The sequence below is a fragment of the Amblyomma mixtum genome, chromosome 6, assembly GCF_055824585.1.
Source record: "Amblyomma mixtum isolate Tamu chromosome 6, ASM5582458v1, whole genome shotgun sequence".
NCBI lineage: Eukaryota > Metazoa > Arthropoda > Arachnida > Ixodida > Ixodidae > Amblyomma > Amblyomma mixtum.
The window spans coordinates 95387337-95414977 of NC_143017.1; the positions used below are offsets into that span (position 1 = coordinate 95387337).

The following is a 27641-nucleotide window of genomic DNA, read 5'->3' on the forward strand; positions in this document are numbered from 1 at the left end:
TGAAAGCTGAAAATATGCATGCCCTTTATTAATTTCTAGAGACTCAGCAACATTTTTTGGATCTGGTCACGGTCGAGGTGATGGCTTTCGTCTCCTGAGTCCATGAGGTGCACTTGTACTGTACCATCATCCATTGCTAGTGCCTGCAAATAAACGTATACAGAAGTTAATTCTCAGCATGAATGTTAAAACTCCAACAGTAGCAGTAGCGAGTAACCAAAAAAAGGTAACTAACTATGGTGTTCGCGCTTGCCTATATCACTTTGTTTATTGGCAGAAGGCATATATTGCAAGCGCCATGTCTGTTGCAACTGTTCGCTAATGGTTTTGTCGGATTCACTCAGAGTAATTAAAATTTTCGAGCCTATACACACTAAAAAAAGTCTGTGCAGATGTTTCGTGCTCAGCTCAGTCTTTTTTTCTTGAACCAACCCTTTTTTTTTGTGTGTGGGTGTATGATAGCAGAACTCGAATTACTTGCTCTTCAATAAAGCATTTAATTTGGTCAAGTGCAAGCATAAAGTAATTGCGAACCGCGTGGGGCATATTAGTAATAGTAATATTAGTAATATTTATTAACTCGTTCCGGAACAGTAACCGAACTTCGGCGTAAATCATAGATGTTAACAATGCACAGCGCGCGCATTATATTCGGCAAATTTGCCGTCTCGCTCATCGCGACCCCGCGTCATTGGCCTATCGACTACAGTCTTACCAGGCATGGCTCGAACGTCCTCGAAGCCAGTGTGTGGTTAGCGTCCGTAGCCAGTACTCTGAAAAGACATTTAAGAGTCGCCGGTCACAACTCAGTCGAGACAAGAACGGATTTCACAGCGTCTTGACGCGAACGCGACATTAGAGACTTTTAGAATAGGCGGCCCCAAGCTTTGGGGGCCCCAAGAAGTTTGGGGCGTCGAAGTGCGCATGCGCAGAACGCAAGGGCCGCCTTTCGTCTTGGGTTAACGTTAGCGGCGAACGCTAAAGTTAGCGGCTAACGTGAGATACATGCGCGCTTACGCTAAGATGCGCTGGGAGCACGTTCAGTCAGTTGCGCAGGCAGACTGTAATGATGCACTCAGTCAGCACAGCACGGCGTTCTGACATAGCTTGTTTCGACCGAGAGGCGTTTGGCTGAATAAGTGAGAGCGACGCAATGAGAAAGTGGCGCGGCCCCCCGAAGCGCGCTCACCTCGAGGAGGGAAACCTGAAGACTGTAGGCGGCTCAGCCGCGTGGTCCGCCGAGAGGTCCCACGCTGCCATCTCCCCCGACGCCATGGCTGCGTAGAACAGCGCAGGACTGGCGGGGCTCCAGAGGATCGCCCCTAGCCCTGTCTTCTCTAGCGGGTCCCACTCCCATACGGCTTGTTCTGTCACCGTATAATAGTGAAAACGCTAGTAGCGATAAAAACCTACATGTACGCATAGGGTACATCATATTCATCATCATCAGCCTGACTACGCCCACTGCAGGGCAAAGGCCTCTCCCATGTCTCTCCAACTAACCCTGTCCTGTGCCAGTTGCTGCCACCGTATACCCGCAGACTTCTTAATCTCATCCGCCCACCTACCTTTCTGCCACCCCCTGCTACGCTTGCCTTCTCTTGGAATCCACTCCGTTACCCTTAAGGACCAGCGGTTATCTTGCCTTCGCATTACATGCCCCGCCTAAGCCCATTTTTTCCTCTTGATTTCAACTAGTATGTCATTAACCCTCGTTTGTTCTTTCACCTACTCCGCCCGATTCCGATCTCTCAACGTTACACCTATCATTTTTCTTTCCATAGCTCGCTGCGTTGTCATAGGGTACATATGTTATAACATATGTACACCCTTCCAATTTTTTAACGGTATCACACGAGCATCGACCGCTCGCTTTATCAGCGCCCTAGTGACGGGAAGAATCGGATAACTCACCGAGAGTTGCCGCATGCGCATGAAGACCAGGCCACGGCGGCTGGAGTCTGTCAGGCTGTTCCTGGAGCTGCGCGCTGCCCCCGACCCTTTCCTACGCTAACCGCACTACCTGGCATTTTTTATCTCCCGCATATCAAAATCGTGGGCCACAGCCATATCGGCATAGAACTGCAAACAAAACAAGAGCACAGGAAAGACTGATCGCAAGGTTCGTTCGAGAAACGCTGAGCAAAGCTGTTTGCAGCTGGGCGGCACGTAGCTTCTCCTGAATATCGGCGGCGCGTGTACCAGCAGTATTTATTACGATCGAAAGGAAGGGTCGGGGGCTGCGTGCAGCTCCTGGAACAGCCTAGCAGACGGCGGCCACCGTGACCTGGTCTTCGTGCGCATGCGGCAACACTCGGCGAGTTCGCCGATCCGTTCCGTCATAGGGCGCTGATCAAGCGAACGGTCGATGCTCGCGTGATACCGTTAAAAAATTGATAGGGTGTACCTCATGCACACATGTACTATCGCGCTCAATATGGCTTGCAACGCCCGGCAGCGTGGCCGGAGCGCTTACCGGAAGCATGGTGGGGCCGGTAAGCGGAGCCCTTGAAAACGAAAGGGAAAGGACTTTGCTGTTCCAGCAGTGACCTTTCTCCCCCGTGTCGTCTGGTCTTGAAGGAAGCATAGCGTTATCGCATAGCCAACGCTAGCGCGGTGACATTTGCGTGACAATGCATGTAGCAAACGGTCTCAGATTGCGCACAGCAGACGACGCGGGGGATGCGGCTGACTGATGGAACAGCAGAATCCTTTCCCCTTTGTTTTCAAGCACACCGCTTGTTGGCACCACCGTGCGTCCGGAAAGCGCTGTGTCTACACGCTCGTGTGTTGCAAGTCATATTGAGCGCAATAGTACATTTTCGGCGCAACGCTTTCTAAGGATTCGTCGCAATCGCGCATGAGCAGGAACGCCAATGGAGACTTTTAGCATAGCACGTACCTCGCGCCGCCACTGCGCATGAGCATATCGCCCTGAGGGCGACAGGTGGAGCCAGGTGCCAGCGCCATCAGCGCCATCTGGCGCCGGCACCTGGCCGCGTTGGGTACGGTCACCGCGTGCGCACTGGCGGTAAGGGGTACAGCTACAGTGTACTAGAAGTTTTACAGTGGCTCGAGCGGAGGCGCCTCCTATTGTGCGCCGCGTACCCTGCTTTGGAAGAAAGTAGCGGCGGCGCTGTCGTCGCCCGCACTTGAAGCAACTGCGCGCGCCTTCTGCTCCCGCAGTTGCGTGTCGATGTTTGCGTCGTGGTGTGTTGCTCCGTGCGTGCGTTTTCTGCATCAGTGTTTACGATGCCTCCCAAGCGGCGGCTAAACCAATGTTATGCACCAGGTTGCACAACTGGCTACGCGAGAACAGCACAGGAGCGTAAGTTATCGCTTTTTAAGGCTCCGAAAGACGAACAGCAAAGGCTTGCTTGGCAGCGAAACCTCCAAAGGCTTGACAAGCCGCTTGACGCTGATTGTGCTGTTTGTGAATTGCACTTTGAAGCTAATCTAATTTTGAAGGATTATGTCCATGTGATAAATGGAACTGAAGTGAGAATTCCGAGGGGGACCCCGACATATCAACCAAGCTGTTGTGCAGTGGTCGGCTTAAAAGTGGACATATTGTGCATTGTTGTGGTCTGTGAAAACTTTGTTTGTTGTTCATGACTGTGCCAAGCACCTGTGCGTACCAAGTAGTAGTAGTAAGTGCAGTGCAAATTCCTTGTGATACAGAAGCATAGATGAAGATATTAAATGCTTTGAAAAATAATGGAATCTCCCTAATAAACCAAGAACATGTATCCAGTACCACACATGGTATTCAGGTGCGTCACGTCCCCTACCCCGCGCGTGCGCACGCACGCACGCACACACGCAGCACAAATAGAATAGCGCCACGACTCGGCGTAATTAAATGCCGCAGCTAGTTCCGAGGCTGGTCACAGAGGGAGGAGGTCGTATGAGTCACGGTGAGGAATTTTAACATTTTGACAAAGCGTATTTCTTTCAAAATGCTAGTAAGGAGACAATATTAATCGCCTTTTCATTTCACTTACGGCGGACTACCTTCTTTATGTGCTCTTGTCTCATGGTCGGTGGTATCTTGATCATAGACAGGGACTCCTTTTTATTTCGTATTTAATGGCGCTTGAAAGCGAGGACGCAAGCACATATTTTGTGTGAAGCGCACCGTCAGTGAGATGAAATTTATTATACAAAGAGTATGAGCGAAGCGAGGAATGTATATTGCATTCAGCTATACAGCTGAGCCGCCCGCGAGAATCGTAGTGAGCGTTTGCAAAATCACTTTTTTTTTTCATTTTGCTCGTTCATGGATAAAACAGGGTCAATACTAATCGAGGCAAACTGCAACGAATACCACCGCGAAATGTGAAGCGGCTGTCCCCGGCCAGACAATTACGGAACTCTTCGGTCCGCCAGCGACAGCATCGGAATATTTCCACATGCACAACGAAGCTACACGGGACAGAAAGCGGAAAGCAAACATTTTTGTCCCTTAGTAGTTTTGCATCCCTTCGTGGTGGTAAACTTGAATCGCCTAAAACATCGGCGGAAGCGGTGTCCTGCAAGCGCGACGGCCGCCTGAAAGGTGCCGCGGCTGACGCGCTTTCAAGTGCGGGCGACTACAGCGCCGCCGCAACTTTCTTCCGCTCGAGGCCCTCTGCAGCGGAGGCGGTCGCGCCACTAGAAATATTCTAGTTCACTATAGTACAGCGGTACACGCTATGCAAAGTCTATGCGACGCACGTGCAAAATGAACCTTCTTGGTTTAAGTTAACGCAGCAGTGTCACACAGAGAATGGGCACTTGTAGGACGTTTGACAAATTTTTGTTCTCACAGCATCCCAGCATCCAACAACCTGAGAACTAACGACGACCTTATGAGAGATGTCTGGTTGTGATGCTCCTCGTACGTACCAAGAACGTGCATTTCGGGGTGAGAACGTTTAGAAAAATCGAGGTCTTCCTTAGGACCTTTGTTGGTTTAGGATATAGGCTCATATTAACACCCAGATGCTAACGTGAGGGACACCACACGCCGAGGGGAGAATGCAAATAAGCACGATCCGGTAATTCTGCGCTAAAAAAAACAGGAAACCCGCATCGTGCGTCGTGCAAGTACTATCAGCAACGAATGAAACGCGAACAAGAAAACTGAGGTGGCAACACAAAAACATCATCATATTAGCTTCTAAAGAGGAACTACAAGCAAGATTGATTAACATTTATCAAGGAGACTGTTAGCGCTTTCGAAATTCAAATAACCTGAGCTTATATCGAGCTTCCCCTGGCTAAGAGCTTTATATTTTTCGGTCATTAGCTCAGTTGTCTTGTTCGCGTTTCATTTCTTGCTGATAGTACATGCTATGACTACGACTGTCTACTGTCCAGCAACTAGAGACCGCAGTCAAATGTGCTGCCTGCCATGAGGTCGCGAGATCACGGATATGCAAGCGCACAGAAGCAACGAAAGACTAGGAATGAGGCTATGGGATATAATACAGGTTCCACATTCATAGCAGAGGGAGATAACAAAAACAGATATCCTTGACCCCATTAGCTACAAACTTCTGAATAAAAACCCACAGCATGTCCTATGGTGGTTAGGAGACGGCGGCGCCGCCTATAATCTGTGCAATCAGCTGTCATCGAAGCACTTAAAGTCTGCTTCTCCATATTTTGAGTATAGTCTTGAGAAGTTTGCTTTACCGCTGCACACAGTGCGACCGTCAACTAGCCCCCGTGTTTTGGTCGAATAAACGTATCGGAATGTAATATATGGGTAATATGTACAGTGAACTAGAAGCTATAGTCCTACAGGGAGTATCGCGACTGGTACGATTAAAAAGCACTGACAGAGTAGACTAAATACGCTTCATTCGCTTTTCGAAGGATTACCGCAGTGTATTACGTAAGCAGTATCCGAGGTGCTGGCTGCTTTAAAGCTCCAGTCGAAGCTAAAAAATTATATATGATTTAACAGACATATTTATTACCCTTAGCCTCTATTTTGTCACGGAAATGTTCTAGCAGCCAATTTTCCAAGAAATCTAATTTAGCTGAAACAAGATTTTAGTAATGCAGATTCATCAATACGTAATTTTCTTCTCCTAAGCGCTGTCCATGCAGCCTTTTAGGCTTTAGCGGATGCATTTACATTCGCGGAGTTTGCACGTGGAATGCGGCTGAATTGGCTTCTGCCTGTTGCTGCGGGCGACGACCCTTTAGTTTTCGGACTTACCATACTCAAGGAAGTGTAATCTTAGAGCACCATTCTGGCTCGCCACCTGTGGAAGAAAGGCATATGAAGGCAGTATTAAATAATAAGCATGCGCAGCCGTATTTAATGACATTTTCCCACGGAGCTCCAATGGAACACGGACAACACTTACGAGGAAAAACGATGGATGGTGCGGCGACAGGGAGATCCAGCATTCTTGGGCAACCGAGGCTGAAGGAAAGAAGCAGACAGTGGGATATGTCACTACGGTGGCCAGTTAAGAGAAAGTAGCAAACAAGTGCTTAATTAGCTGTGCGCAATGTGAAATCCATAAACCACGCACCGTGAGGTGCACTTACATTTTTTCTTCGGCTTGAACACCTTAGGGGAGGTTTTCGCTTTATACAGGTCGAAGTGAAGGATCATCCCCTGTACAGAGATATAGTCAGGCATTAAATAAGCGTGTCGAGCATAAGCGAGGTTTATATGTTGCAAAAAAAAAAAAAACTATTTAAATCGTTGCGGAAATGAAGCCCCTAAGGCAAGGCTTATTTGGGGTTATAAATATATATATATATATATATATACTAAATTAATCGTGCTTGTTTCAAGCCTCTGGTTATAAAATTACCATTCTCGATATCTCGTACATCAAAAACAGTCGTCATTACGTTTCAGTTAACCGCATCCTGTATCTAGAAACGCTCATTTCGTGCACAGACTGTCACGGACGAACGGGTAAAACCCTAAATAGCGCCAGGGGTGTACACTATCCAGCCACTCCCTCCTGCTAAAACGTTTTGGCTGAAGGTGCGACACCTGACCTTCATCGCAGACAACGGCTGACAAAGCGCCAGGTCTGTCGGCTAAACAACAGATGGCTTGACACATGCTAGTGCCGCCCTTCGACACAGCCTTATACACGGCGAAGGTCGCGGCAAGATCGACCAACTCACAATGTCTGTGGTGACTAGAACACGCGTAGCGTCCAGCTGAGCCATTCCGAAGGTCTTCAACCCGTCGCGTGTCTCCTCATCGTAGGACCTGCGTGACAAGCGAAACGATCAGCGCTCTGCCAAAAAAAAAAAAAATAAATAAAGGAAACCCAGTTCCGACCTAGTAAGCCCTAGAACGTAATCTCTCGACTCGCACGAACATATACGTCATGCATGCATAACAAGTGCTCCAATCTCTCTGATCCTCCGCGCCGGTGACTGCGCAATTAAGACGAAAGTGGTTCTCGGCTTTCATGTCGGCGAACCTCAGCGGAGCTGCAGCTACAAAGAAACGGCTCCGGTCCCTAAGTCAAGCCTGCACGAAAGGCCCCAGGGGGTCTTGAAACGCAAGCAAGCGCTAATGACCGCGATGCATAAAGCAGCCACTCACGTGCCCTCTGCAAAACTCCCCAAGTCCTCAATTGTACGTAAGATATATCCAGCGCGCTGCTAAAGCGGTTCTGCTTCGTTATAACGACCCCGCGGCAGACGTCGTCAGCGCAGTAACGAACGCGGTTCTCCAGGGCCGGCCGCGTATAGCCAGTGAACAAAGAGTTGCGTTAACAAAGCTGAGCGGGCTCTCACGAGACGTGGGTTTACGCAGCAGCGACTTTGCCGAGCCGTCCTTCGTGTAAGCGCGCCTCGGAGCGCACGTAAATGATTGTTGCAGTCAGCCGGTCGTTCCCTTCGCGTCGTCAGAGCCTGATGTGAGGTGGCCGGCAATGAGCCCAAGCTGCGAAGGCCGTTTTAAAATTTGCAGAGACAAGGCGAAATCTCGTACGCCCTTGGCTTGCTTGTATCCTTCGGTGAGTGGTTTTCGGTGTATGAGCTAAAGCGCCGTGATAACTTCTGGAGCGAAGGAAAATCAAAAGAGATGCCCAGACGCTCGTTTGCCGGAGCCGTTCCAAGGTTCAGATTTCTCTTTCTTTGATTCAATGGCAGGAAGGGGTGTTACGAAAGTCGACCTTGCAGGTAAGCGTCTACAGGGATGTTTCAGGGTGCTTCTGGGGGGCGATGACGGAGATACGGGGATATTGGGAGGAGGAGGGGAGGGGGGGGGGAATCACAGCGCTTTGTTCACCATTCATTTGCCTGTGTTGTTATCAGTGCACACTCGAGGAGAAACAGCGTAAGGCTGTGCATGTTCAAAATACAGTACTAGAAACGAAAGCAATGAAGGCATCTCATATAGTAGTGGACATTGTCTGCTACAGCGCAGGACAAGGTAAGAAAAGCAAAGAAGAAAGAAGGAAAGAAAGAAAGAAAGAAAGAAAGAAAGAAAGAAAGAAAGAAAGAAAGAAAGAAAGAAAGAAAGAAAGAAAGAAAGAAAGAAAGAAAGAAAGAAAGAAAGAAAGAAAGAAAGAAAGAGTCCCGAAGTTATGTGTAGGCCTTGAGGGCGCCGTATAGGACAGCTTCGGATTAATTTCGACCGCCTGGCTACCCTGGGCTCTTCAACATGCACTGACATCGTACAACGCACGGGCACTGTGGAATGGAGGGGGGCACAGGCCAGAGAAACCCCCGGCACCACCTCCATGGCGGAAGGAAGGGGAAGGAAACAGCCTGGCCCTCACTAGTCCTCATCAGCGCGCTGCTGTGTTCACATAGCTTATCTAGTATTTCTAGGGATCATATCTATCGTAGCCCGGCGCTTCGTCGAAGGCGGCGGCCGCCGGCCGACTCGCCGAGAAGGCAGGGAGCGTTTGTATTGGCCAGTATTGGCCGAGTAAAAGCTGCCCGCATCCCAACGAGGGCGTTGGGGTCACCGTGCCGGCGCCCAAAGGCATGACGTTTGCTTTTTTTGTGACGTGTGCGCACTCCACTCTCGAGAGTAGCGAAATTCTCTCTCCGTCGTGTGAATGCCCCTCGAGGGCTGAGAGAAACTGCAGTCATCAGAAAGCCGGATATATAGAATTGCTCCCAAAGCAGAGTGAGTATGACGGGCAAAACGATGCGGCCAAAAGAAGGTGTATGAATGAACGAATGAAGACAGCACTCACGGCGGCAAGAAGTCGGCGACTCGGAACGCCGAGGCGCGTATAAGCCTGAGCCTAGCTCCGGGTGCCAGACCGAGGTCCGTGAGGGATCCCTCAGGTTCGCTCTTGGCCTCCACCACCGCCCAGGACACGAGCGTGCCTTCCTCGTCCAGGCTCCACACGTGGTAGCCTTCCGGCGAGGAGCCTGAACCAAAGCACGGAGTTTCCGAGCGAACGCGGGAGGCGCATTGCTATGACACTGACACCGGCCATCCCACCGAACACGACACCAAGTCTTATGTAGTAGTACATACGTAAAAGCAATGTCATGAACCCGCATGATGAGGAATATTTGTGGCCACTGTATTATGTAAAATGCAGTACGAAAGAAAAATTTTGTCGTTAATAGGCAGCATTTGCATATTTAGGTCTAGCAGCCGTTGACATCGATTAGAACGAACTTTTGTCATTGTGATGGCCAACAGACGTTATGATACGGCTAATATCTTGCAGACTTGTTCTACGTGAACGAAGGCGTGAAAGAACGAAACAGTGAACGAACATTTTATTGCGAAGCAATACTACTTTCGCTACCACCTCAGCCCGTGCCGTGCCGCGGCCGCATAGCCACGCTTGACCTTTCGCGTAACCTCGCTGCGTGACGTCATACCATCTGTGTAAAAACGGGGCCCCATCTCACGCCGTCGCCTTGCGCGGCGCATAGCCATGGCCTGACTCCCGCTCCTCTCACCAGGGGCGCTGCGCGCTATGTGACGTCATACCATCTGTGTAAAAACGGGGCCCCATCTCACACCGTCGCCTTGCGCGGCGCATAGCCACGGCCCTGGCCTGACTCCCGCTCCTGTCACCAGGGGCGCTGCGCGCTATGTGACGTCATACCATCTGCTTAAAAACGGGGCCCCATCTCACGCCGTTGCCTTGCGCGGCGCATAGCCACGGCCGCGGCCTGACTGCGCTCTTCTCGTCAAGCCCATGAGATGCCGCCTCCAGCCTATACGCTTCGGCAGGTTGCAAAGAGAAAGCATCAGCGAGCTACGGAGACAGAAGAAGAACAAGAAGAACGGCAGCAGAACCACGTATTGCTTCGCAATTACCAGGCTTAACCAAGCTAAGCCACAGCCAATTTTTTTTCCCCGGCATCCTTCTATGTCCTCCCTTCCTGATTCTGGCTCCCCCTCTCCGCTAACGACATATTCAGAAATATTGCAACATTTGCGCCTTGAAAGGCAGACTCTCCCGAGGCCCGCTAAGGGTCTCAGTAAATCAGAAGAATGTCACCTTCGCAGGCTACAAACTATGTCTTTCAATAACCCAGCTACGCTTCACGCCATTGAGCCCGAGTCCTTTTCGGCACAGTGCAAATTTTGTGGCCAGAAGGCAAACTTGTACCACATGGTATGGGCTTGTCAGAAAAATGACAGCATTGAGATCATAAATCAGCCAACGCGGGAGGGCTGGGAGGCGGCCCTGTCCAGCTCGGACCTCGAGGAACAACGAGCCCTCGTCGCCAGAGCACGGGCAGCGGCTTTCACCAACGGCGTCCCGGACTAGGGACCCGATCAGCCTTCCCTTCAACTAAGGCTTTAATAAACGTTTTCATCATCATCATCGTCAGTAACCGAGCGTTTCCAAGCTGGCAACATCCACAGAACGCCTGAAACGGCACACAGCTACAGTGCACTAATACAGCCAAGCATCCGAACGTAACACGGTAGTGCGCCGTCCAGCTTTCTCGGCCAAGCAAAATCATAGCGAGAATACTCGCTCGTAACAAGCGTTGGTGGCTTTGCGCGTAGCGTCTCCCAAGGTCTAGTTTATTCGGGACTGGAGATTTAGGAAGCGTCGCCACTGGCAGACGCAGGTACAGGGCTGCTCAAAGGTTCGTAGGCTCAGCAGGGTCAGCGCTTGAGCCATGTGGTGGAACACTTACGATACCCTCGAAGTTCAATATCTGTGAAGAGTGAGGAGTCCCATCTTACCCCTTGAGGACCTTGATAGCTTCACAGGAGCTGCAAGTGCCCCACTATATATGGCTGAAAACACACTCTGTGTGTGCCGGCGACTTTTGATTGGCTTTGCGCGCAGGAAGTTACGAAGATGTAACAGAGAAGAATACGAAAGTTGTTCGCAATTGGGAAACGTAAGAGCGCTCGGTGCGACGGAGTTCAAGGCCTGGACGCACAGAAAAAGTTTTGCGCTCCCGCACAGTACTTACCTGGCCTGACCCGATGCTGTTTCGCAGACTCGGAGCTGCGGTACCTGCAGATGTGAGCAAGAAATAGAGCTGCTGAGAGAGAAAAGAAACTTGCAAGCTGTTTCTGTCATGCGTTCTGTGATGTGCCCTTTTTCTTCGTTCGAGAAATAACAAAACCTATGCGCGAAAAAAAAAATCTTCAAGTCCATCCTTCTGGACGAATCTGGGGACTCACGCAGCAAAATACGGGATACGTTATTGAAAGCACTCGTTCTGCAAGCTAAATGGATGACATTCGCAACAGCCACCAGACAAGCGAGGCAGTTTTACACCTGAGTTCGTCCATTATACACCCATCATTGTAATAAAGGAGGATAATGAAGTATTCTTCAGCGACGTAATGGCGACGCGGTCATTACTGTAACTATCGTCTTTGCTTATCGTGAAATTCTAAGCCATTCTCAAGTCTACTTGAGCGCAGCCTTTGGAGTAAATGAGAAACAACGCGCAGATTAGCTGAACACACTCCATGATTCATGCTTGCAGTGTTAAAAGTAAAGTGGCAAATGAGAGTGTACAAAGCCAAGTCTCCAAGGAACGGTGTTCCATTGGTACACTTCACAAAATAATGCTAGCAGTGAGTTGATAGAAGTGCATCACTATGAAAACAGGTATTTGGGACGAGCGAAAGAAAGCATGCTTGTCGTTATACGAACACCTCGCCTTGCGTCCAACAGCAGATGTCCACGATTTTCGCAAAGTGGCACTCCGACTCGAACAGGGAGGCTGCAAAGCACAAAGGAGCGACATTACCGCCGCGTCAGTGTACGCAAGAAGGTACGCACAGTAAATATTGATTTTTTTTTTGCCTTAAACGGCGGATTTAGCTTACCTAATTTGCCTTAACTCAGCCTCGAGTTGTTTCTGCAGCCTAACTATCCCCAACAACCAACAAGGCAGCGCGTGGCTTTGTTAACGGCTCCTTACTCGATCGCAGCGGGCCTTAGTACTGGCCTTAAATAAAATTTTCAGTTCGAGGACATTAGGAGCCCCATGGTGCCAGAATACGTCGTAGGTCATAAAATTCGCCCATTGGCTGGAAGGAAACGACGTCACCAGAACAGAAATGACGTCACTGCCGGTAGAGGCATCAACAGCCGCTAATTCTGCGCATTGCTAACATGTAATACAGATTGGTTCCCATGTGGAGGAGGATATAAAGTTTTTCCTCCTCCTCCTCCTCCGTGAACATATAAGTTTTTATACATGGTTGCAATTTTTTTCATAGAAAGGTAAACTATGAGCATAGTCTCTCTGCACTAGCTGCATTGCATTCGTGCAGCTCTTTAATTAAACGGCAAGAAGAACGAATGCCGTGCGTGAAACTTCGTTAGATGTTCGGTCCTCAGCGCATGGCTTCTTTCTGATGGGTGTTAAACAGTCAGATATATGTATAATTCTATCGTACGAGATTCGTATACTGAAAGCAGTGAAACATTGTAACTATCAAGGCTGAATTTCTACGGCGATTATATTACTGTAATGTTCTTATATCAACATAGTTTTTAAACGAAACTATCAGCTGTATTTGATATATATTCTTGCATATTCGTCTGTGGCACTGTATTCATCCTGTATTTGTTTACTTTATTCACAGTATGTTGCTACACACAAGCTCCGCAATAACAACGCCGAACTACAGCTCGGGAATTACATGTAAACGAGCGTTACAGCTCGGGAATATCATATAAACGAGCACAGAAAAGCCATAATTTAACTTATGTATACTCGTACGTGAAGACACAGGCAAGCCACAATTTAATTTAAGTACGTGAAGAATATCCCGTACACCTAAAAATAAAATGATCGCTTCAAAACTTTAAAGTTAATCTAGGCTGAAATTAAACGTCACACGGCTACCAGACCAGGTGGAATTGATCCGAACTGAGAGCAGAACGTGCACAGTAAAGGTTTCATTACAGCACGTGGACCTCAAAAGGCCCCCAGGAGATTTACTACGTGCCCGAACCTGAAAGGCTTGTCAAGCGTACGCGCTGCTCGCTCTTAATCATGGCGATCTCATTACTTCTAAACAATACATGTCGTGGCTCTTGCAATACGCCTCTAAAGGCGCGGCATTAGTTCGAAAGCATAAAAATGACAGTTGCCGGGAAGAAGGGGCAAGAGGACGGGCTCCAACATGCGACGGTAATTCTTTGCGCAAGCCGCAGGGCACGTGCCGTTTTGGCGGGTGCTTATCGCGGTTTAATGTAGCGCCGGAGCATACAAGCGTAAAGAGGCTCTCAGGCACGCTCCTTTGACAAAACAAAAGAGAAAAGCGTCTTCACGTTTGGTGCGCGTAAAGTGACCAGCCATAGCTGAAAGTCTCACTTCACGTGTATACGTGGATCTTTGCTGAAGTCTGCAGATCTGTTTAATTGTTTATGTGATGCGATAATAATCTTATTATTGCCTTATTCTACCCGTATTAGCACTATCATGTTCGTGCATTAGGAATGATAAATACGTGAGGTTACAGTGAAACTCAGATGCGTTTACTGAAGTTTAAGATATATTGCATTCGCCATTTTTTTTTTATTGCACGGTGTGAAATAAGCACATTTTGTATTGAGTGTGTGTATGACGTCGAAGAATAGCCACAGAACCTCCAGGAGCCTAACCAGAGAAGATAAGTATATAAAAGCATTAAATGAGGATCACAGAGTTTCACTAAGAGCAGGACACCACGAGAAAAAAAAATAGAAAAAAAACTTTTTTGGGGACAGCTGCTGAGAGAAACGTTCAGGCGAAACTCTTGAAAAGCTTCGAGAGTGGAATTTGGAGAAAGTGTTTGGAGAAAACACCGCGTTGTAGGGATCAGTGATGCAATTACACAGATTCAAAACAGCGTCAAGAGCCGAGTGAAAAGCCCAGTTCCGCAGCTCGTGCACAACAGCGCCAAGGGTGCAGTGATGAAGATTTGCTACGCTACATGGAGGAGTGTCAAGTCAAAGGAAGTTAGTTACCTGTGGAGTACGCAGGCAACTTCATGCTGTATTCCTCGCAGTCCGGCAGTCCTTCGTCGTTTATCACGACCGCCTTGGCGAGGCAGAATTTTTCTCGCAGGTCCCACAACTCGATCGAACCATCCAGCTATGGTAAACAACAACAACAAAAAACTAAATACATCCGTGTTCACCAGTTTTTCGTATTTTTAGGCGGATGTAACTAGAAATGATGCTGGATTGCAGCGTACCGAACCCGTCGCGAAGGAGACGGCGTCCAGAGGAGACCAGTGGCAGCAGGTCACCTGATTATGAGAGACTAGGATGCTGGAAAGAAGGCACGAAATATTTATAGTGACTTCGTTTTGCCGCAAAGATTGAGCTGTACTTGCTAGTACGTTTCTCAGCTTTGGCCTGCCACGTACTCGGTCGGTTTCGCTGGATTGTTGAGGTTCCAGGTGCAAATGATTGTGTCCCCGGGAATAACGGCACTGGCGTCGTCTGGTTGCTAAGGTAGCGGTGACATGAAGCATGGAAAAAAAAAGAAGATGCAGTTTCGGCTGCGCTCATGCACAGTACGCCAATGTGTAGTCATGTACTGCGACATTAGAGAAATAGAAAGTGTGAGTTATTGCATAATAATTCGCACTAATAAAACAATATAATCAGATAAAAAGACAGTTCGGATGAAGAGACGCCAAAGGAAGATGGCATACACTGACTGAGTATTATTCTTCACTCGTGTGAAATGTCTCATAAGGGAGTAATTACTCATTGGCATCCACACAAGCAAAGCCATGCGGCTACAAAGGAAAGTTTACAGTTTCCACAGAAACAGATCTGCTCCACCTAGGGGGACTACCCCAAACATTTGACCGAAATGTCTGATGAACTTGCTTCATTTTCGTTTTGAAAACGTTTGAAAAAAGAACGTGCTGTCAGAACGCTGTAGAATCACAGACTGATGTGGCGTGATCAGCTTACCAAAGACGTGAGGTCGTGGCCGGTCGCGAGGTAATTCGGACAAAGTCGAGAAAAGCAAACGAAGCTTATTCGAGACCCTGGAACATAAATGTTTCCTCGGATTACTGGTTGACCTAGAACAGAAAAACTCAAATTTGTAGGTGCAGACGTCCCTTCAAGAAAAGTACTTGCTCGAAGGAAACGCTTCGTACATGAGCGGGTGGTCTAAATAAATCAAACAGATCACAAGTGGACGCACGTTTAGCGATGGGGAGAGGATCCAGCCTTAGGAAGCCATCGCTGAAACCATTGACCTCGGCGGCTTGCTTGCGATTCCGCCGAGTCTTGCAAGCTAGGCCTTCTTCTATCACACGAAGCATGAGCTGTAGCAAGAGAAAAAAATAAAGTGAGTCTTCCGCAGGTGGAGCTGTAAAAGTAAAGCTTGCTACTAACGTGAGCTTAGCTGAATCAATAACATTTATAACGACCTAAGTGGCCTTATTTTGTTTCGTTTGTTTCGGCACAGAAAATGTCATTTGTCAAGGCTGCTTATTTTGATTCCAAGGCAGGCTGTAAGGTTTCCATCCAAAATTAAAATTTATCTGCTTCGTTCACGAGTACGACAGGATACTGAAAAATAGAAGTAAACTATAACGTAACCATCGCGGAAATCCGCGAAGATGACCATGCTTTGCTTTGGCCGGCCGTCAAAGGAAATTGAGATAACGCGCTTTGTACTTACGTCAGAGGAGTTTTTCAAGAAGTCGAAAAGGTTCATCACGTCTTCACCGCTTTGTAAGTGCTGAGCTTCGCTATCAAGCGATGTTTCATTCGTGCTTCCTGCGGGAAGCAACAGAAGCGATGCTGAAGAACGCTCATACAGTGACCATCTTTCAGTCGAATTTTCCTCTTAAAGTGAGAGCCCGTAAACTAATAGGAAAGAGAAAACAAGCAAATAAGAATGGTACGGCGCTGATGGCGCTCGTGTCCACTGTTTAGAGCCGGAGAACGTGATACAAGTATGCAGCGCTGAAAACAGAGAAGTAGATTCGATAACATAATTTTGTCGGCGTCCTTGCAGGCAGATTTGAATAGATGTATGCAGTATAGTTACGAGTGTGCGAAGTACAGAAGTCAGCAATTAAATCTCAAGCAATGTGACCTGGGTGCAAAAAAAAATTAATTTTTTTCGCCAAAGTCTTGTCCCCTAAACTTTTATTGCAGGTGTATACAGTCCTGGCCATGATATTACGGAACAAGCTTCGGCGACGAAACTCTTGTCACTCCTCATCAAGCTAAGGTTAGGAAGTATACTTTATACTTCATGTGTTTTCTGAATTTTACTGCAGTGCGGCCGAACCTGTATGCGGAGGGAAGGCCTTGTTAGGCTCAAAGCCTTTAGCTTTCCCTTCGCTTTTGCCTGTACGCGTAAACAGAAAAGAAGACAATAAACTATCAACACGCAGCGGAGCGCTCGCTCACTAACCAAAGAAACTCTCGCACCTCCTCTTCGGAACGCGTGGGAAAATTTCGAAACTTCAAAGCGCGCTCAGTTACATTTTGGCCGCACCTATACATGACAAATGGATGGCCCGCTAGCGCAACTTTAAACTACAGCGAAGCAAGCCAGGTATACACGCGGATATCCGAACAGCCATTATCTTGAAGGTAGTTTTACACGAACGAAGTACCCAACTTAAAGTTATGTTTGTGGAGTGAGCTTTGAGGAACTTCGGGATTTGTTGAATGACAGTCAATCTATGGGGCGCCTGGGTGCTTAGAGACGACTTAGTTCAGCCGGGAGAAGTGTTGCGAGTCGATTACAACGAAGTCTGAAAAAAAAAAATGTAACGTTCCCAATAATTTGTGGGCGTGGCTTTTGGCGCGCGCGTTCATACGGCCACAGCGTTAGAAAACGATAGCATCAGCGGGTAGGCGCTGACGTGCGTGTTACACATTTGCGACGGAGTATTTGAGCGCTTACCACCGAAGCCTTTGTAGTCATGAGGAGGGTGCTGAGTCCATTTCTCCTTGAGCTCAATGGTCTCTGTTTGGCACTCTTCTTCATCGCCAAGGTCAGTTTGGACCAGCACCTAGGCGAACAGAATTAATACGATGCGTTGGGGGCTCCGGCGCCCACACACACACATACCCGCGCATAGGCATATACAGGGTGTTTCACCTAAGACTTTACACAATTCTTAAAAATAGGCTTTTTGAGTTAGAACTTAGAAGAGTGCTTTTTTCGGCACAGCATTGTCAGCGGTGTAGTGCACCAGAACGCAGCTAAGACGTGCTAACTAGTAGACTGATTAACTAATATTGAATAGTTATCTTTTTAACTTGTAGTGCACAGCGACGCTGGAAGCGGAGGCGCTAAGGTCGGCGTTCCCAGCCGGCGAAAGAAAAAATAAAGTTGGACGGCGCGTGCTCGGTGCGCAAGCACGGCACGGGCGGTTCGGTTCTAGAAGCCTGCTACGCTGGACCTCTTCTTCTGGTGCTCCGCTGCGAACCCGTAAATTCTCAACAAACTATTACTGTTAGGCTCCTTAATTACTGACAGGTGTGTCGCCCACCGTAAGGAATATCCATATTATTTTTTTCGAATTTCGAAAAGGCTTTTACCCTCGGCGCTGTGGCCTAATATATTTTGGCTACATCGCGCCAAAATACATGCGTTTTCGAGAAGCTCGCAGGTAAAGCAACCCCTCCAGCGCACGTAGCTCGTCAAAATAGCCAAAATTTGTTGGGCCACAGTCCCGAGAATAATCGCGCGTTTTTGAAATTATAACAACCGATATGGATATTACTTACGGTAGGCTATACGCCTCTCATTAATTAAGGAGCCTAACAACAATAGTTAAAAAGTTACCTATTCAATATTAGTTAATCAGCCTGCTAGTTAGCACGCCTTAGCTGCATTCTGATGTACTGCACCGCTGATAATGCTATGCCGAAAAAAAGCGCTATTCCAACTCAAAAGGCCTGTTTTTAAAAACTGCGTACAGTCTTAGATGATACACCCGTAAAGAAGGGCGAAAAGTGTGTGCACTTTTTCCTTGATGCGTCTTTTTAATAGAACAGCAAAAAAAAAAAACACCACGTGAAAAGGACGGACACCGCAGTAAGCACGACCGGTAAGTTTATGGGGATCGTGATCTGGCAACCGGAAATTGAGGTTTAAAAGTAGCGAGTCAATGACAGCAAAGCGGAAGTGGTCAACCCTCACCTGCTTGGCGTCAGCACGACCAAATGTCGTGATGTAGACATCGTAGGTAGTTGGTGGAATGTCGAAGACTTGAAAAGTCATGCTGTCCAGGGATACCATCTCTAAGACGTCCTTGGCCCGCTGCCTGGAACACGTGGTTCAGAGAGCCACTGTGACCACGGCTGTTGTTCGGTTATACTACTTTACGAATGCTTCGCATACACAGCGTGAGGGCAGAAGAAGAGGCTAGACACCTTTAGCATACCGTGTTACCGGTACCGTACCTGGAGTACCGTGAGACTGCGTGCCGCCAATGCGCCTGCGCAGATCGCCTCGAGAGCGCCAGATGGCGCCAGCTACCCGGCAGCTAAGGTAAATAAATACTTATACAGAAAGAGCGTTCACTCATAGTGGCGGAAAAGAACTAGGAAACTAACCAGTAAGTATGCCGGTCACGAGGACGGAGAAAGTAAGAGCATTAAACGACAGGTTAAAAACACGGAAGTTAAAAATTGGATTAATTCAATCGAAAAGAAGCATAGTGTAGAACTATATTGATACTGAAAAAGGCAGATCAGGAAAAAATTTTTCTATGATAACTCAAGAGGCAGTGCCCTACTTTTTGAAGCTAGGTCAGGGTGTCCTAGAACGCGCCGCTACAAAAAGAAATTTAACGAAGAAGATGACACATGTGCAGTGTGTGGTAGACCTGTGGAAACAATTGAACACCTCATACTCAAATGTGATGGTATCCATCCGGATGTCGATGCAGGCACAGTAACTATTCCTGAGGCCCTAGGGTTTAAAGATAACAATGGTCGCGTAAATATATCTGCAGTGGAAGTTAGCAAAAAGCGATTGGAGGATTGGTGGCTGAAAAGCAGAGATGTGACATAAGGTTAGAAGTGTGGGAAACCGCAGGTAAAGAAGATGACGAATCTTAATGAGAATTGACAATTAACACAGTTGAACAAAAATAAACAAAGAAAAACCGAGCATGCTGGCAATTGCCACCACCCCGTTTCAAAGGGGGCGCTCCTATCCATCCACCCATCCTGCGTGCACGCCTGCCGTATCGGGACCAATCAGGACGTGCGAACTGGCGGTGGGCGGGCTCCCGGTACTCCGGTAACGCCAACGGCAACACGGTATGCTAAATGTGTCTATCACTGGAGAAACAGACAACGTACTGAGCTTTGCTGAGCACCCTCTTGCTTTCCTCCTTCTTTTGGGCCGTCAGGTAACTGGCCAAGCTGTACGTCGAGAAAGATGTTGGCATTAACGGAGCAGGTGGCTTCGCTTCTACTTCGAGGGCAGGTTCAGATTTCCAGTGGGACTGTTCTTTCAGCTCCTGCGAAGATTCAGACAAACGTTTATTCGAGAGACACGGTTTGCTCGGCACAGCTGTGCTTTGCTGTACCTCTGCGTTGCTTTCGCTGTACTTCGACGTTGAAACACGCTCCTTGTTTACTGCCTCAATGGCAACTTTTTGTGACGACCCGATACCGCTGCCTCTTCCTTCAGCATCTTCACTACTGCTGGTACTAATGCTACTGCTTTCCTCGTCAAGTGCATCATCGACCTCAAAGTCAGATTCGTACTCCTGGAACAACAAGACAGGGCTGAGTTCGATACGTCTTCGAAACTGCAACGGCGATTTGGTTCCTTACCTCGAAGTCATCGTCGTAATTGTACGAGTCATCGGCGAGTGAAGGGTGTTTCGATTTTGATGTACCGGATGTGGAAGCTTCATAAACGCCCTGGAATGTCAAGGCGCTCATGAGGAACGGTCATGGTAAGCAAGCGCCTCGAAGACACGGTAAAGGTGCATAGATATTGTAAAATAACTCTATTTCGTTTTTAGTAATTAACAACTACCAACTTCACGAAAGAGTTTCGATAAGTGCCTGCTTACCTCTTCTACCGAACTAGGCGTTGTAGATAATCTGTGAATGAAACATAAATATTCGATCATTCCGAAATGAAACAATCGTAATGCACGCTCTCAAAACTCATTCCTTTCTTTCTTTGTTCATCTACCTTTTTTTGGTGGTTTACAACTTGTTACGACTCTACGAAGGAGTGAGTTTATTTTAGGTTTGATCTAGGCGCTCTTTGTGACTTTTGGCGTGATAATTCAGTTTTCATACTACCAACCAGTAGCGATTCTGTTGATAAGTGCGCTCGCAGCCACTAAATGAGGGCCGTAGGAAATCAAGAATTCAAATTGACATGCAAAGTGAGCTAATGATATATCGCTGGCGATGTCGCTTTGTCAAAAATGAAGTGCTGTTCTTTATAGCATGCACTTACACATTGGTGACGCTTGCTTGTTCTGCTTTCTTGGTGATTTCAACGGTACTGGCTGTTTCCTTCGAATTGGCCTGCGAACGCCAGCTCCAGTTCGAAGACAGAGAAAAACACGCTGCTACCGTGAATTAAGCACACGAAATAACCACGAGAGTGCTCATTTAAGCGAAGGAAAATGACGTAAAAATTAAGGCGTTGCTGTAAGTCCAAATGAAGTCAATGAAAGGTCATGCAAGGCATGCTGAGGAACGACTAACGTTACTTACTTGCTGCATCTGGTCTGCAGAGTAAGTTTCTTGTCTTGCCACTGCTCGGGACTTTTTGGACACCGTGGCCGTCGCTTTTGTGCCACGAAAGAAGGGAGAAAAATGAGCTAAAGAAACGAGGCTATCTTTCGACATACAGGGAAAACTTTTATCCCGAAGCGAAAGTAAAAGGGACTGACCACGTTCCCATCTCCTAAGTGACATCAAAAGTGGCGAAGCAGACAACAAGAAAAGCCTGCCTCAGCTCACAGTACGCACATGTTCGAGTTTGTGCTTCCTCTTTCGCTTCCGACGCGGCTTCTTCTCGCGGTCGAGTCTTTTTTGGCACTTTACGAGACGTGCCCGGTTTCTCATAGGGGCTTTTTTGATCCTTGTGGCTCACATCCAGCTTTTCAGGTTTGGTGATAAGCGAAGAACGGCTTTTCGGGGACGACGTTGACGGTGCGCCTGCGTAGGAGATTTCGCAAACCATAAGGAAGGCTAATGAAGAATTCAGGCTAAGCGCGAACATTGTAGGCAAAAATGAAACTTTCTTGAAGTCCGTTTTTTAATTTATTGAACCGGTTGATATAAAGCAACTAAAAAAAAAAGACCTGTATGCTACTCCCGTATAAGCTGCGGCACTACATAGCTTCCCGTTTTCGATCTATCGCACCAAGATCATTTATCAGGTATAACAGTCACCACCCCAACGCTCCGGTAAGCTTGGAAGACAAATGGCTCCCTACTTCGATCTGGCAAGGTTAACTTTCTGAATTGTTATTGTTCGCCACCGCAAATCGTAGCGCTGCATCGGAAGCATGCTCATTTCAAGGCATACGCTCCCCATAGCAGCACAAATCGTTGTTGTTACATTGGTGCAATTTCACTTGTGTTATTGAAAGTTAACACAGCGTTTTAAGAGTTTAGGGTTGACAATGATAAACATGGCCAGACTGAATATCTGTAGTTACACCACAATAACAAAAGTCAAGTGCGCAGTGTGATTACCCTTGGACTCCACCCTGTCAGCATGCTTCGCCTTGGAGTCCGCGTCTGGTGCGTGCTTGGAAACCGTCGCTGCGCGGTGCGTTTCCTTGGTTCGTTTCTCCGAAGCACCACTCGATGATGACGCCACGCTAACTTTCTCTAATCCTCGCTCTTTCTCGTTACCGCGCGAATGTCTCCGGTTGCTCGAGCTGTCCCTGTCCTTAGCGTGACGGCTCGGCGACCTCACGCTGGTGGTTGGCAGCCGAGTCTTGAGGGCGTCTTTGTTCTTCGCCACTTCGCCTGTTGTGTGAGCCTTCGGATTAGCGCCGACCGGCTTGCTTTCGTGACGAGTGGACGCCGCCTTTTTGTCAAGGTGACCGGAGGGCTTCTTGTTCTCCGCTTGCCTCGTCGTGGGCTTGACATCGCGCTGGCCGGTGGGCTTCTTGCTGTCTTGTGAGACGGACAGTTTGCGGCTCTCATGCTGGCTCGAACTTCTCTTGCTTTCGTGCTGGCCAGCGGGTTTAACGCTTTCCCCACGGCTGGGCGCTTTGTTGTCTCTGCTCACGCTGCGAGGCTTGCTGCCGCCGCCGCTGTCCCCGAGCGTACTTTTTCTGCGAGCTTCAGATAGCTTGACGTGAGTGCCGTTCGCTTTTGCGGCGGTTGTTCGTTGCTTCTGGGACATCTTGGAGCGAAGGGGTTGCAAGTCACCCCACGATGCCAATGCCTGGCAAGACAAAAATAAAATAAACACGTGTGGCCAGTTTGAGAAACCTTACTCTCATACACTTTCGTGAGCAAAACTAAGGACACCCCTTTCCATTTAGAGTAGAATTGAGATACATAATTCCGGCGCCACAAAAACACACGGACGAAGAGAGTAGACAATACCCGGCGTCCGTGGTGTATAGACCGTTTACAGCGCGCAGTTCTTCCGTTTCAGACCAGATGGCGCCACAGGTGCGCTCGGAACACGGCGCCATTACTTGCCTCGTAAGTCGCCGGCGTGTGTGCCTCGACGCAGCAGTGGAAATGTGGAAAGAGAAAATACATGCTCTGTTGTGGATTGCAAGAATTGCGACAAACAGTTAAAAGGGCGGGATGCGATCGTTTGCGAGCTTCACAGAACCGAACTGCACAAGGACGTACTGCCCCTGTTCGCGCCCGTTGGACATCCACCCTTTCCGAAGGGGCGAACGCAACACACATGTTCGCCAGCGCTAGACAGCGAAAATAGAAGGAAATGTCTGGATTTTGGAAAATCTGCGGGGGTAAGTGCGCAACATAGCTGCATGAACAAGCTGTCCCGCCACCGAAACGTCATAAAAAGAAAACGACTTACGCTCCTATACCGCTACTGCATATTGTTGCAGTGCATAGCCGTGCGAGCGGACAACGCTTACCGTCAGTTCGTGTATTACACACCGTCTTGGTGCTACTGTTGAACTTCGCTCCAAGTAGCGCGGTTTTCGTGGACCACAATCGGAATAAAGCATTTGTGTTACGGCTGCTGTGCCCTGCGGTTGTCACTTCCTCGCGATCCATGCGAGAGAGTCACTAGAACCGGCTGATTACTTACAACCAACGAGACCTCGAGCATCATCATGTCCGCATATCGAGCATGGAGCGTACCACAATTTTATACTATGTGAGGCTGACATAATTGTGAACTTCTTGTAGTGAACGCTCTGCCATGCGCGCGTTATAACAATTATATCGCGGAATCCTTGTAAACGATTGCATGCAAGCTTGTGAAGGCTGCTTGATGCATGGTACTGCTTACATCATTGGATAACATTTGTTTTATTTATTTTTGTCGCCTTCCTTTGTTTAGCAAACCAACAGAAAATATTTTAGGCTTCCTATTCACCTTTAACAGGTTGCAAACAAATGAGTACGATGTGCATGTGAGCGTTTTAGAGCAGTCTCCGCATGCATGTACACAATACGACAATGACCTGCTCAGCCGCAGGGTCATTAAACATTGCTGTTTTAGATAATAACAATAAAAAATATTAAGCAAAGCCTTCAGCGGCATTCAGGCGATCCACCCGTTGCCTCGAACAGGCGGAGAGCTCAGCGGCTCTTCGCGACATGAAGCCCGATCACGTTTTCACGCCTAAAGTGATCAAATTAGGGTTTTCACATGTCCTTCGAAGCTTCGGACCAACTACAGTGTCGTCTTCCCACTCCTTTACAACCGTATCAGCCGAAACACTGCCTGTCGGAACCGAAACATCCGGCGGCGTGTTCGCCAAATGCAGCCGGTACAGCCAGCGATGACAGCGCCGCCCACCGGCAGGTAGCAGCCACATTAAGGCTGGTTATAAATATTCATTCAGAACGACGGCTAGACATCGCCGCTATGGCGCAGTGGATTAGAGGCGCGTGTTGCGTATGGAAGGTCGGCCGTTCGACTCCGCTCTCTGTACTGTAATTTTATTGTTTTTTTTTAATTTCATTTTTTTCAATAATTTCCCTTTTAGGTCGCAAATCGTGATGCTTAGTGGCATATAACGCCATTTAAGAGGATTTATTATCCCTTTTAGGTAAGCCGTTGTGGCAATCTTCAGTCACCGTGATCAATTCACCGTGGTTTCAAGCCTTGTGGCTGTACAGGCTGCAGTTGGCGAATACGCCATCCGGCGCAGCAGCCGTCGCGACGAGGCGCGCGCCGAGCGGTCAGGAGGCGAGTAATGGCGGCGTGATCACGTGATCAAAGATGGCAGCCCCCATGATACGCCGCTGTAAAGCGTCTATACTCTCTTCGTCCGTGTCTTTTTGTGCACTGGAATATGCATCATAACTCTACCCAAAACCACCTAGCCCAGCTCCCTACGCTTACCCATTTTGAGGTGAATTTGCCCCCAGCACGAATGTGCTGCACTGCTGATCGTTATTCATGAAGCAACTTGCGCTGCAAAGCAAAAATAAAATGATCTGTGTTGTTTGGTTGCTAATGGTAGTTTTGGAATAGGAGGGGGAGGGGGGACGGTTGCGTTACTTTTGCTCACGGGTGTACTTCGTGCTATATCATGGAGCTGGGATTGACCCCTGTGGCTAGCCACTTTGCAGACGCACCGACATTTACATCGGCGTGCCGGCCCAAAATATAGTTAGTCACAGCAGGCAAGAGAATATAAGCGCGAGTTTCAGCACTCTCGAGCGGTGGTAGGGCAAGTCGTTGCCAATCGACTGCCTATGCTATGCTAAAGCTATCCGCATAATGCGGGAATCGTTATTGGTCATTCTCTGTACCTTTTGAAGGCACTGTCTGAAGGCATCCTGTAAATCTTACCGATTATACGTCACGTTGCGTAGCGGATGCACACCACAGGCTTTCTCTGGAATAAGCTTATCCCAGAGAAGGAATTGGCTTAATTTGCGTCTGTGCTTGCAAAAGAGGTTTTCCCGCTCTAAATTTGTTTATTGGTCACAAGTGCAGTACTAGGCAGCATTTTGGCTCGAGAGGAAAACGAAATTGTGTGTGTTGGTTTTAGCAGCGTTAGGGACCTTTCCCAATCTGCGAATCTGCATGTACAGTAACCTCGCAGATGTAAATGCGGCAGTAAACGTGCAGGCTTTCAGACCGCCGTTGCAGATAACATAACCACAACGCCTATGGCATTCGCTTTCACTGCATTATCTACAGTCGATCAGGGGCTTATGTAAAACAAGAGTACAAGAGGGCGAACCTGGAATGAAAATTACCTCACGAACTGCGGGATGCCACAGAGGCAAGTACGCAGTTTGTGACCTTTCCTAAAAACGCATTCGTACGATGGCGGTGCCCCTGCCCTTCACCGTGTGCTGCCAGTGCTGACACGCACGCTCAAAAAAAGGACATTGGACAAGGGACTATACATTTTGTGTCAGCAATCCACGGTGTTCATCGCATTACATCCCTCTTCCTAGCAGAGCATCCGCGTTCGCTCGAGCGGAACGTACGCCCCTACCGGCTCTAGGCCGAGGCCCCGAAAGCCGAGTAAACATAAGTTCGATAAACAAGCCAGGCAAGCTTACCTGTTCCGCGCACATTTTCGACAAGCTGGCAGATCCCGGCACAACGAGATGAACACAGTTCTCGCGCTTTTCGTAGCCAGCCGGTTAATTTCGGCAAAGCCATGTTGACCCGCTGAGGCGTTGCCATGGCAACGACGAAACACCGACTGCCGGCCGCCAGCGGCTCAGAGTCGGTGCTTCCGCAGCGGCGGTTGATTCGAAAAGCAGACAGAGAATGTGATCTCACTGTTCTTGATGCGAAGGGCATAATTTCTCAGGCAGCAACAAGCATAATGGGTAAAGCAAGAAACTTGGAGCTATTGAGTTGATATAAGTACCGGCTCACTCGGGGACCCCTGGTAACAATTCGGCACACATCAAAGCTCGAGTATTCGTCAGCCGAGCAGGGGACGCGGTAGTTACTGGGAGTTTCTCGAAGGACGGCCTAGTATCGTATCACGACATTACTAAGCATAGAAAGGAGGATCTTCTCTCTTCCGCACAAGACCTTAGATATGGAGCAGGAGACCACCTGGAAGCGACTCCATTCGCTATCCTTCATAAGCCCTTACTATCCATATATTCTGGTGATTACAACCCGGAAAATTCTATCCCGGTGATTACGACTGGGAAAATTCTCCCCGATGATTACGACCCGGAATGTACAGGGTCCGTCAAAAGTTCCCAGGCCACATGGTCCGCTTTTCATCGGTATATCCTGGCACTTAAGATTCCGATAGAGCTATCGAGGTTCTCAGATGGTAGAACGATCCTTCTTCCATTCTCTACAGATATTTTGAGCTTCGAGGGTATCTCAACAGCCCGACTATGCTGCTCAAAAGCAAACCCTGTGGCCTTGGAACTTTGACGGACCCTGTACACTATGTGGCGAAATGGCCACTTACGATCACATATTGTGGAACAGTAAAGACGAGCCGCCACCAGAATTTCTAATACATGTTCCTACTCTGGAGCAATGGGAGGCCGTGTTTGTCAGCTAAGACCTGGGCGTTCAAACCTGGGCCACTGAATGTGCTACTCAGGTCACTGTCAGCCGTGCACTGATAGCCATCTAGCATGGATCATCTGCATTTTGCCTCTTCTGACGAAATAAGTGTTTTGCAATCCAACCCCTGACCTTACTCTCCTTCACCCTTGAATAGCTCTTTGTACGAGCTCCATTCAATAAAGATTAATGAAGTCTTGAAGGACAAGAGTGGCTTTTTCTCCAAAAAGCTGTGCATTTTCAAGACTGACTTTTCCTGACCTTAAAGTGAACATTGAAAAACTGAGGGGCAATTGATTGGATTGATGTGGAGGAAATGCAATAGCATGTCATCGCCAATTTTGCTAAGTCATTCTTGTTCTCAGTTCGTTGAGTCATTCTTAATTTTGTGGAGTCATGCTTAATCATTCCGACTTTTCCTGGGTCATTACTAAATATCATCACGCTATTTCTTATTTTTATTACTAGTACTGCAAGGGTACTCTTATCACTAATGTTACAATCTAAGCATTTACATAGTCATTCTGGAGTAGCATGCC

General features: G+C 48.1%; 1 protein-coding gene across 1 annotated transcript; it reads right to left on the reverse strand.

Moving 5' to 3' along the window:
- On the reverse strand, positions 1-26757 carry LOC149339757 (cytoplasmic dynein 2 intermediate chain 1-like). Its single transcript, XM_089548427.1, has 27 exons — positions 26118-26757; positions 22119-22821; positions 21387-21575; positions 21129-21202; positions 20866-20936; positions 20468-20498; positions 20223-20312; positions 19973-20155; positions 19743-19903; positions 18574-18697; positions 17329-17437; positions 16087-16184; positions 15604-15727; positions 15366-15442; positions 14807-14889; positions 14633-14708; positions 14403-14529; positions 12093-12162; positions 11398-11441; positions 9186-9366; positions 7147-7234; positions 6550-6619; positions 6363-6421; positions 6212-6257; positions 1190-1367; positions 716-773; positions 1-143 (listed from the first exon to the last, which is right to left on the reverse strand). The coding sequence occupies exons 1-27, from the start codon at positions 26130-26132 to the stop codon at positions 36-38; spliced, it is 3237 nt and encodes a 1078-aa protein (XP_089404553.1). The 5' UTR covers positions 26133-26757; the 3' UTR covers positions 1-35.
- Positions 26758-27641: the final 884 nt, after the last annotated feature.

Coding starts and splice junctions, on each gene's coding strand:
- LOC149339757 (XM_089548427.1), bottom strand. Junction 11,442..12,092: donor TGTTGGACGCAAGGCGAGGT/GTTCGTATAACG, acceptor TCACATCTGCAG/GTACCGCAGCTCCGAGTCTG. Junction 9,367..11,397: donor ACAGCATCGGGTCAGGCCAG/GTAAGTACTGTG, acceptor GCTTTGGTTCAG/GCTCCTCGCCGGAAGGCTAC.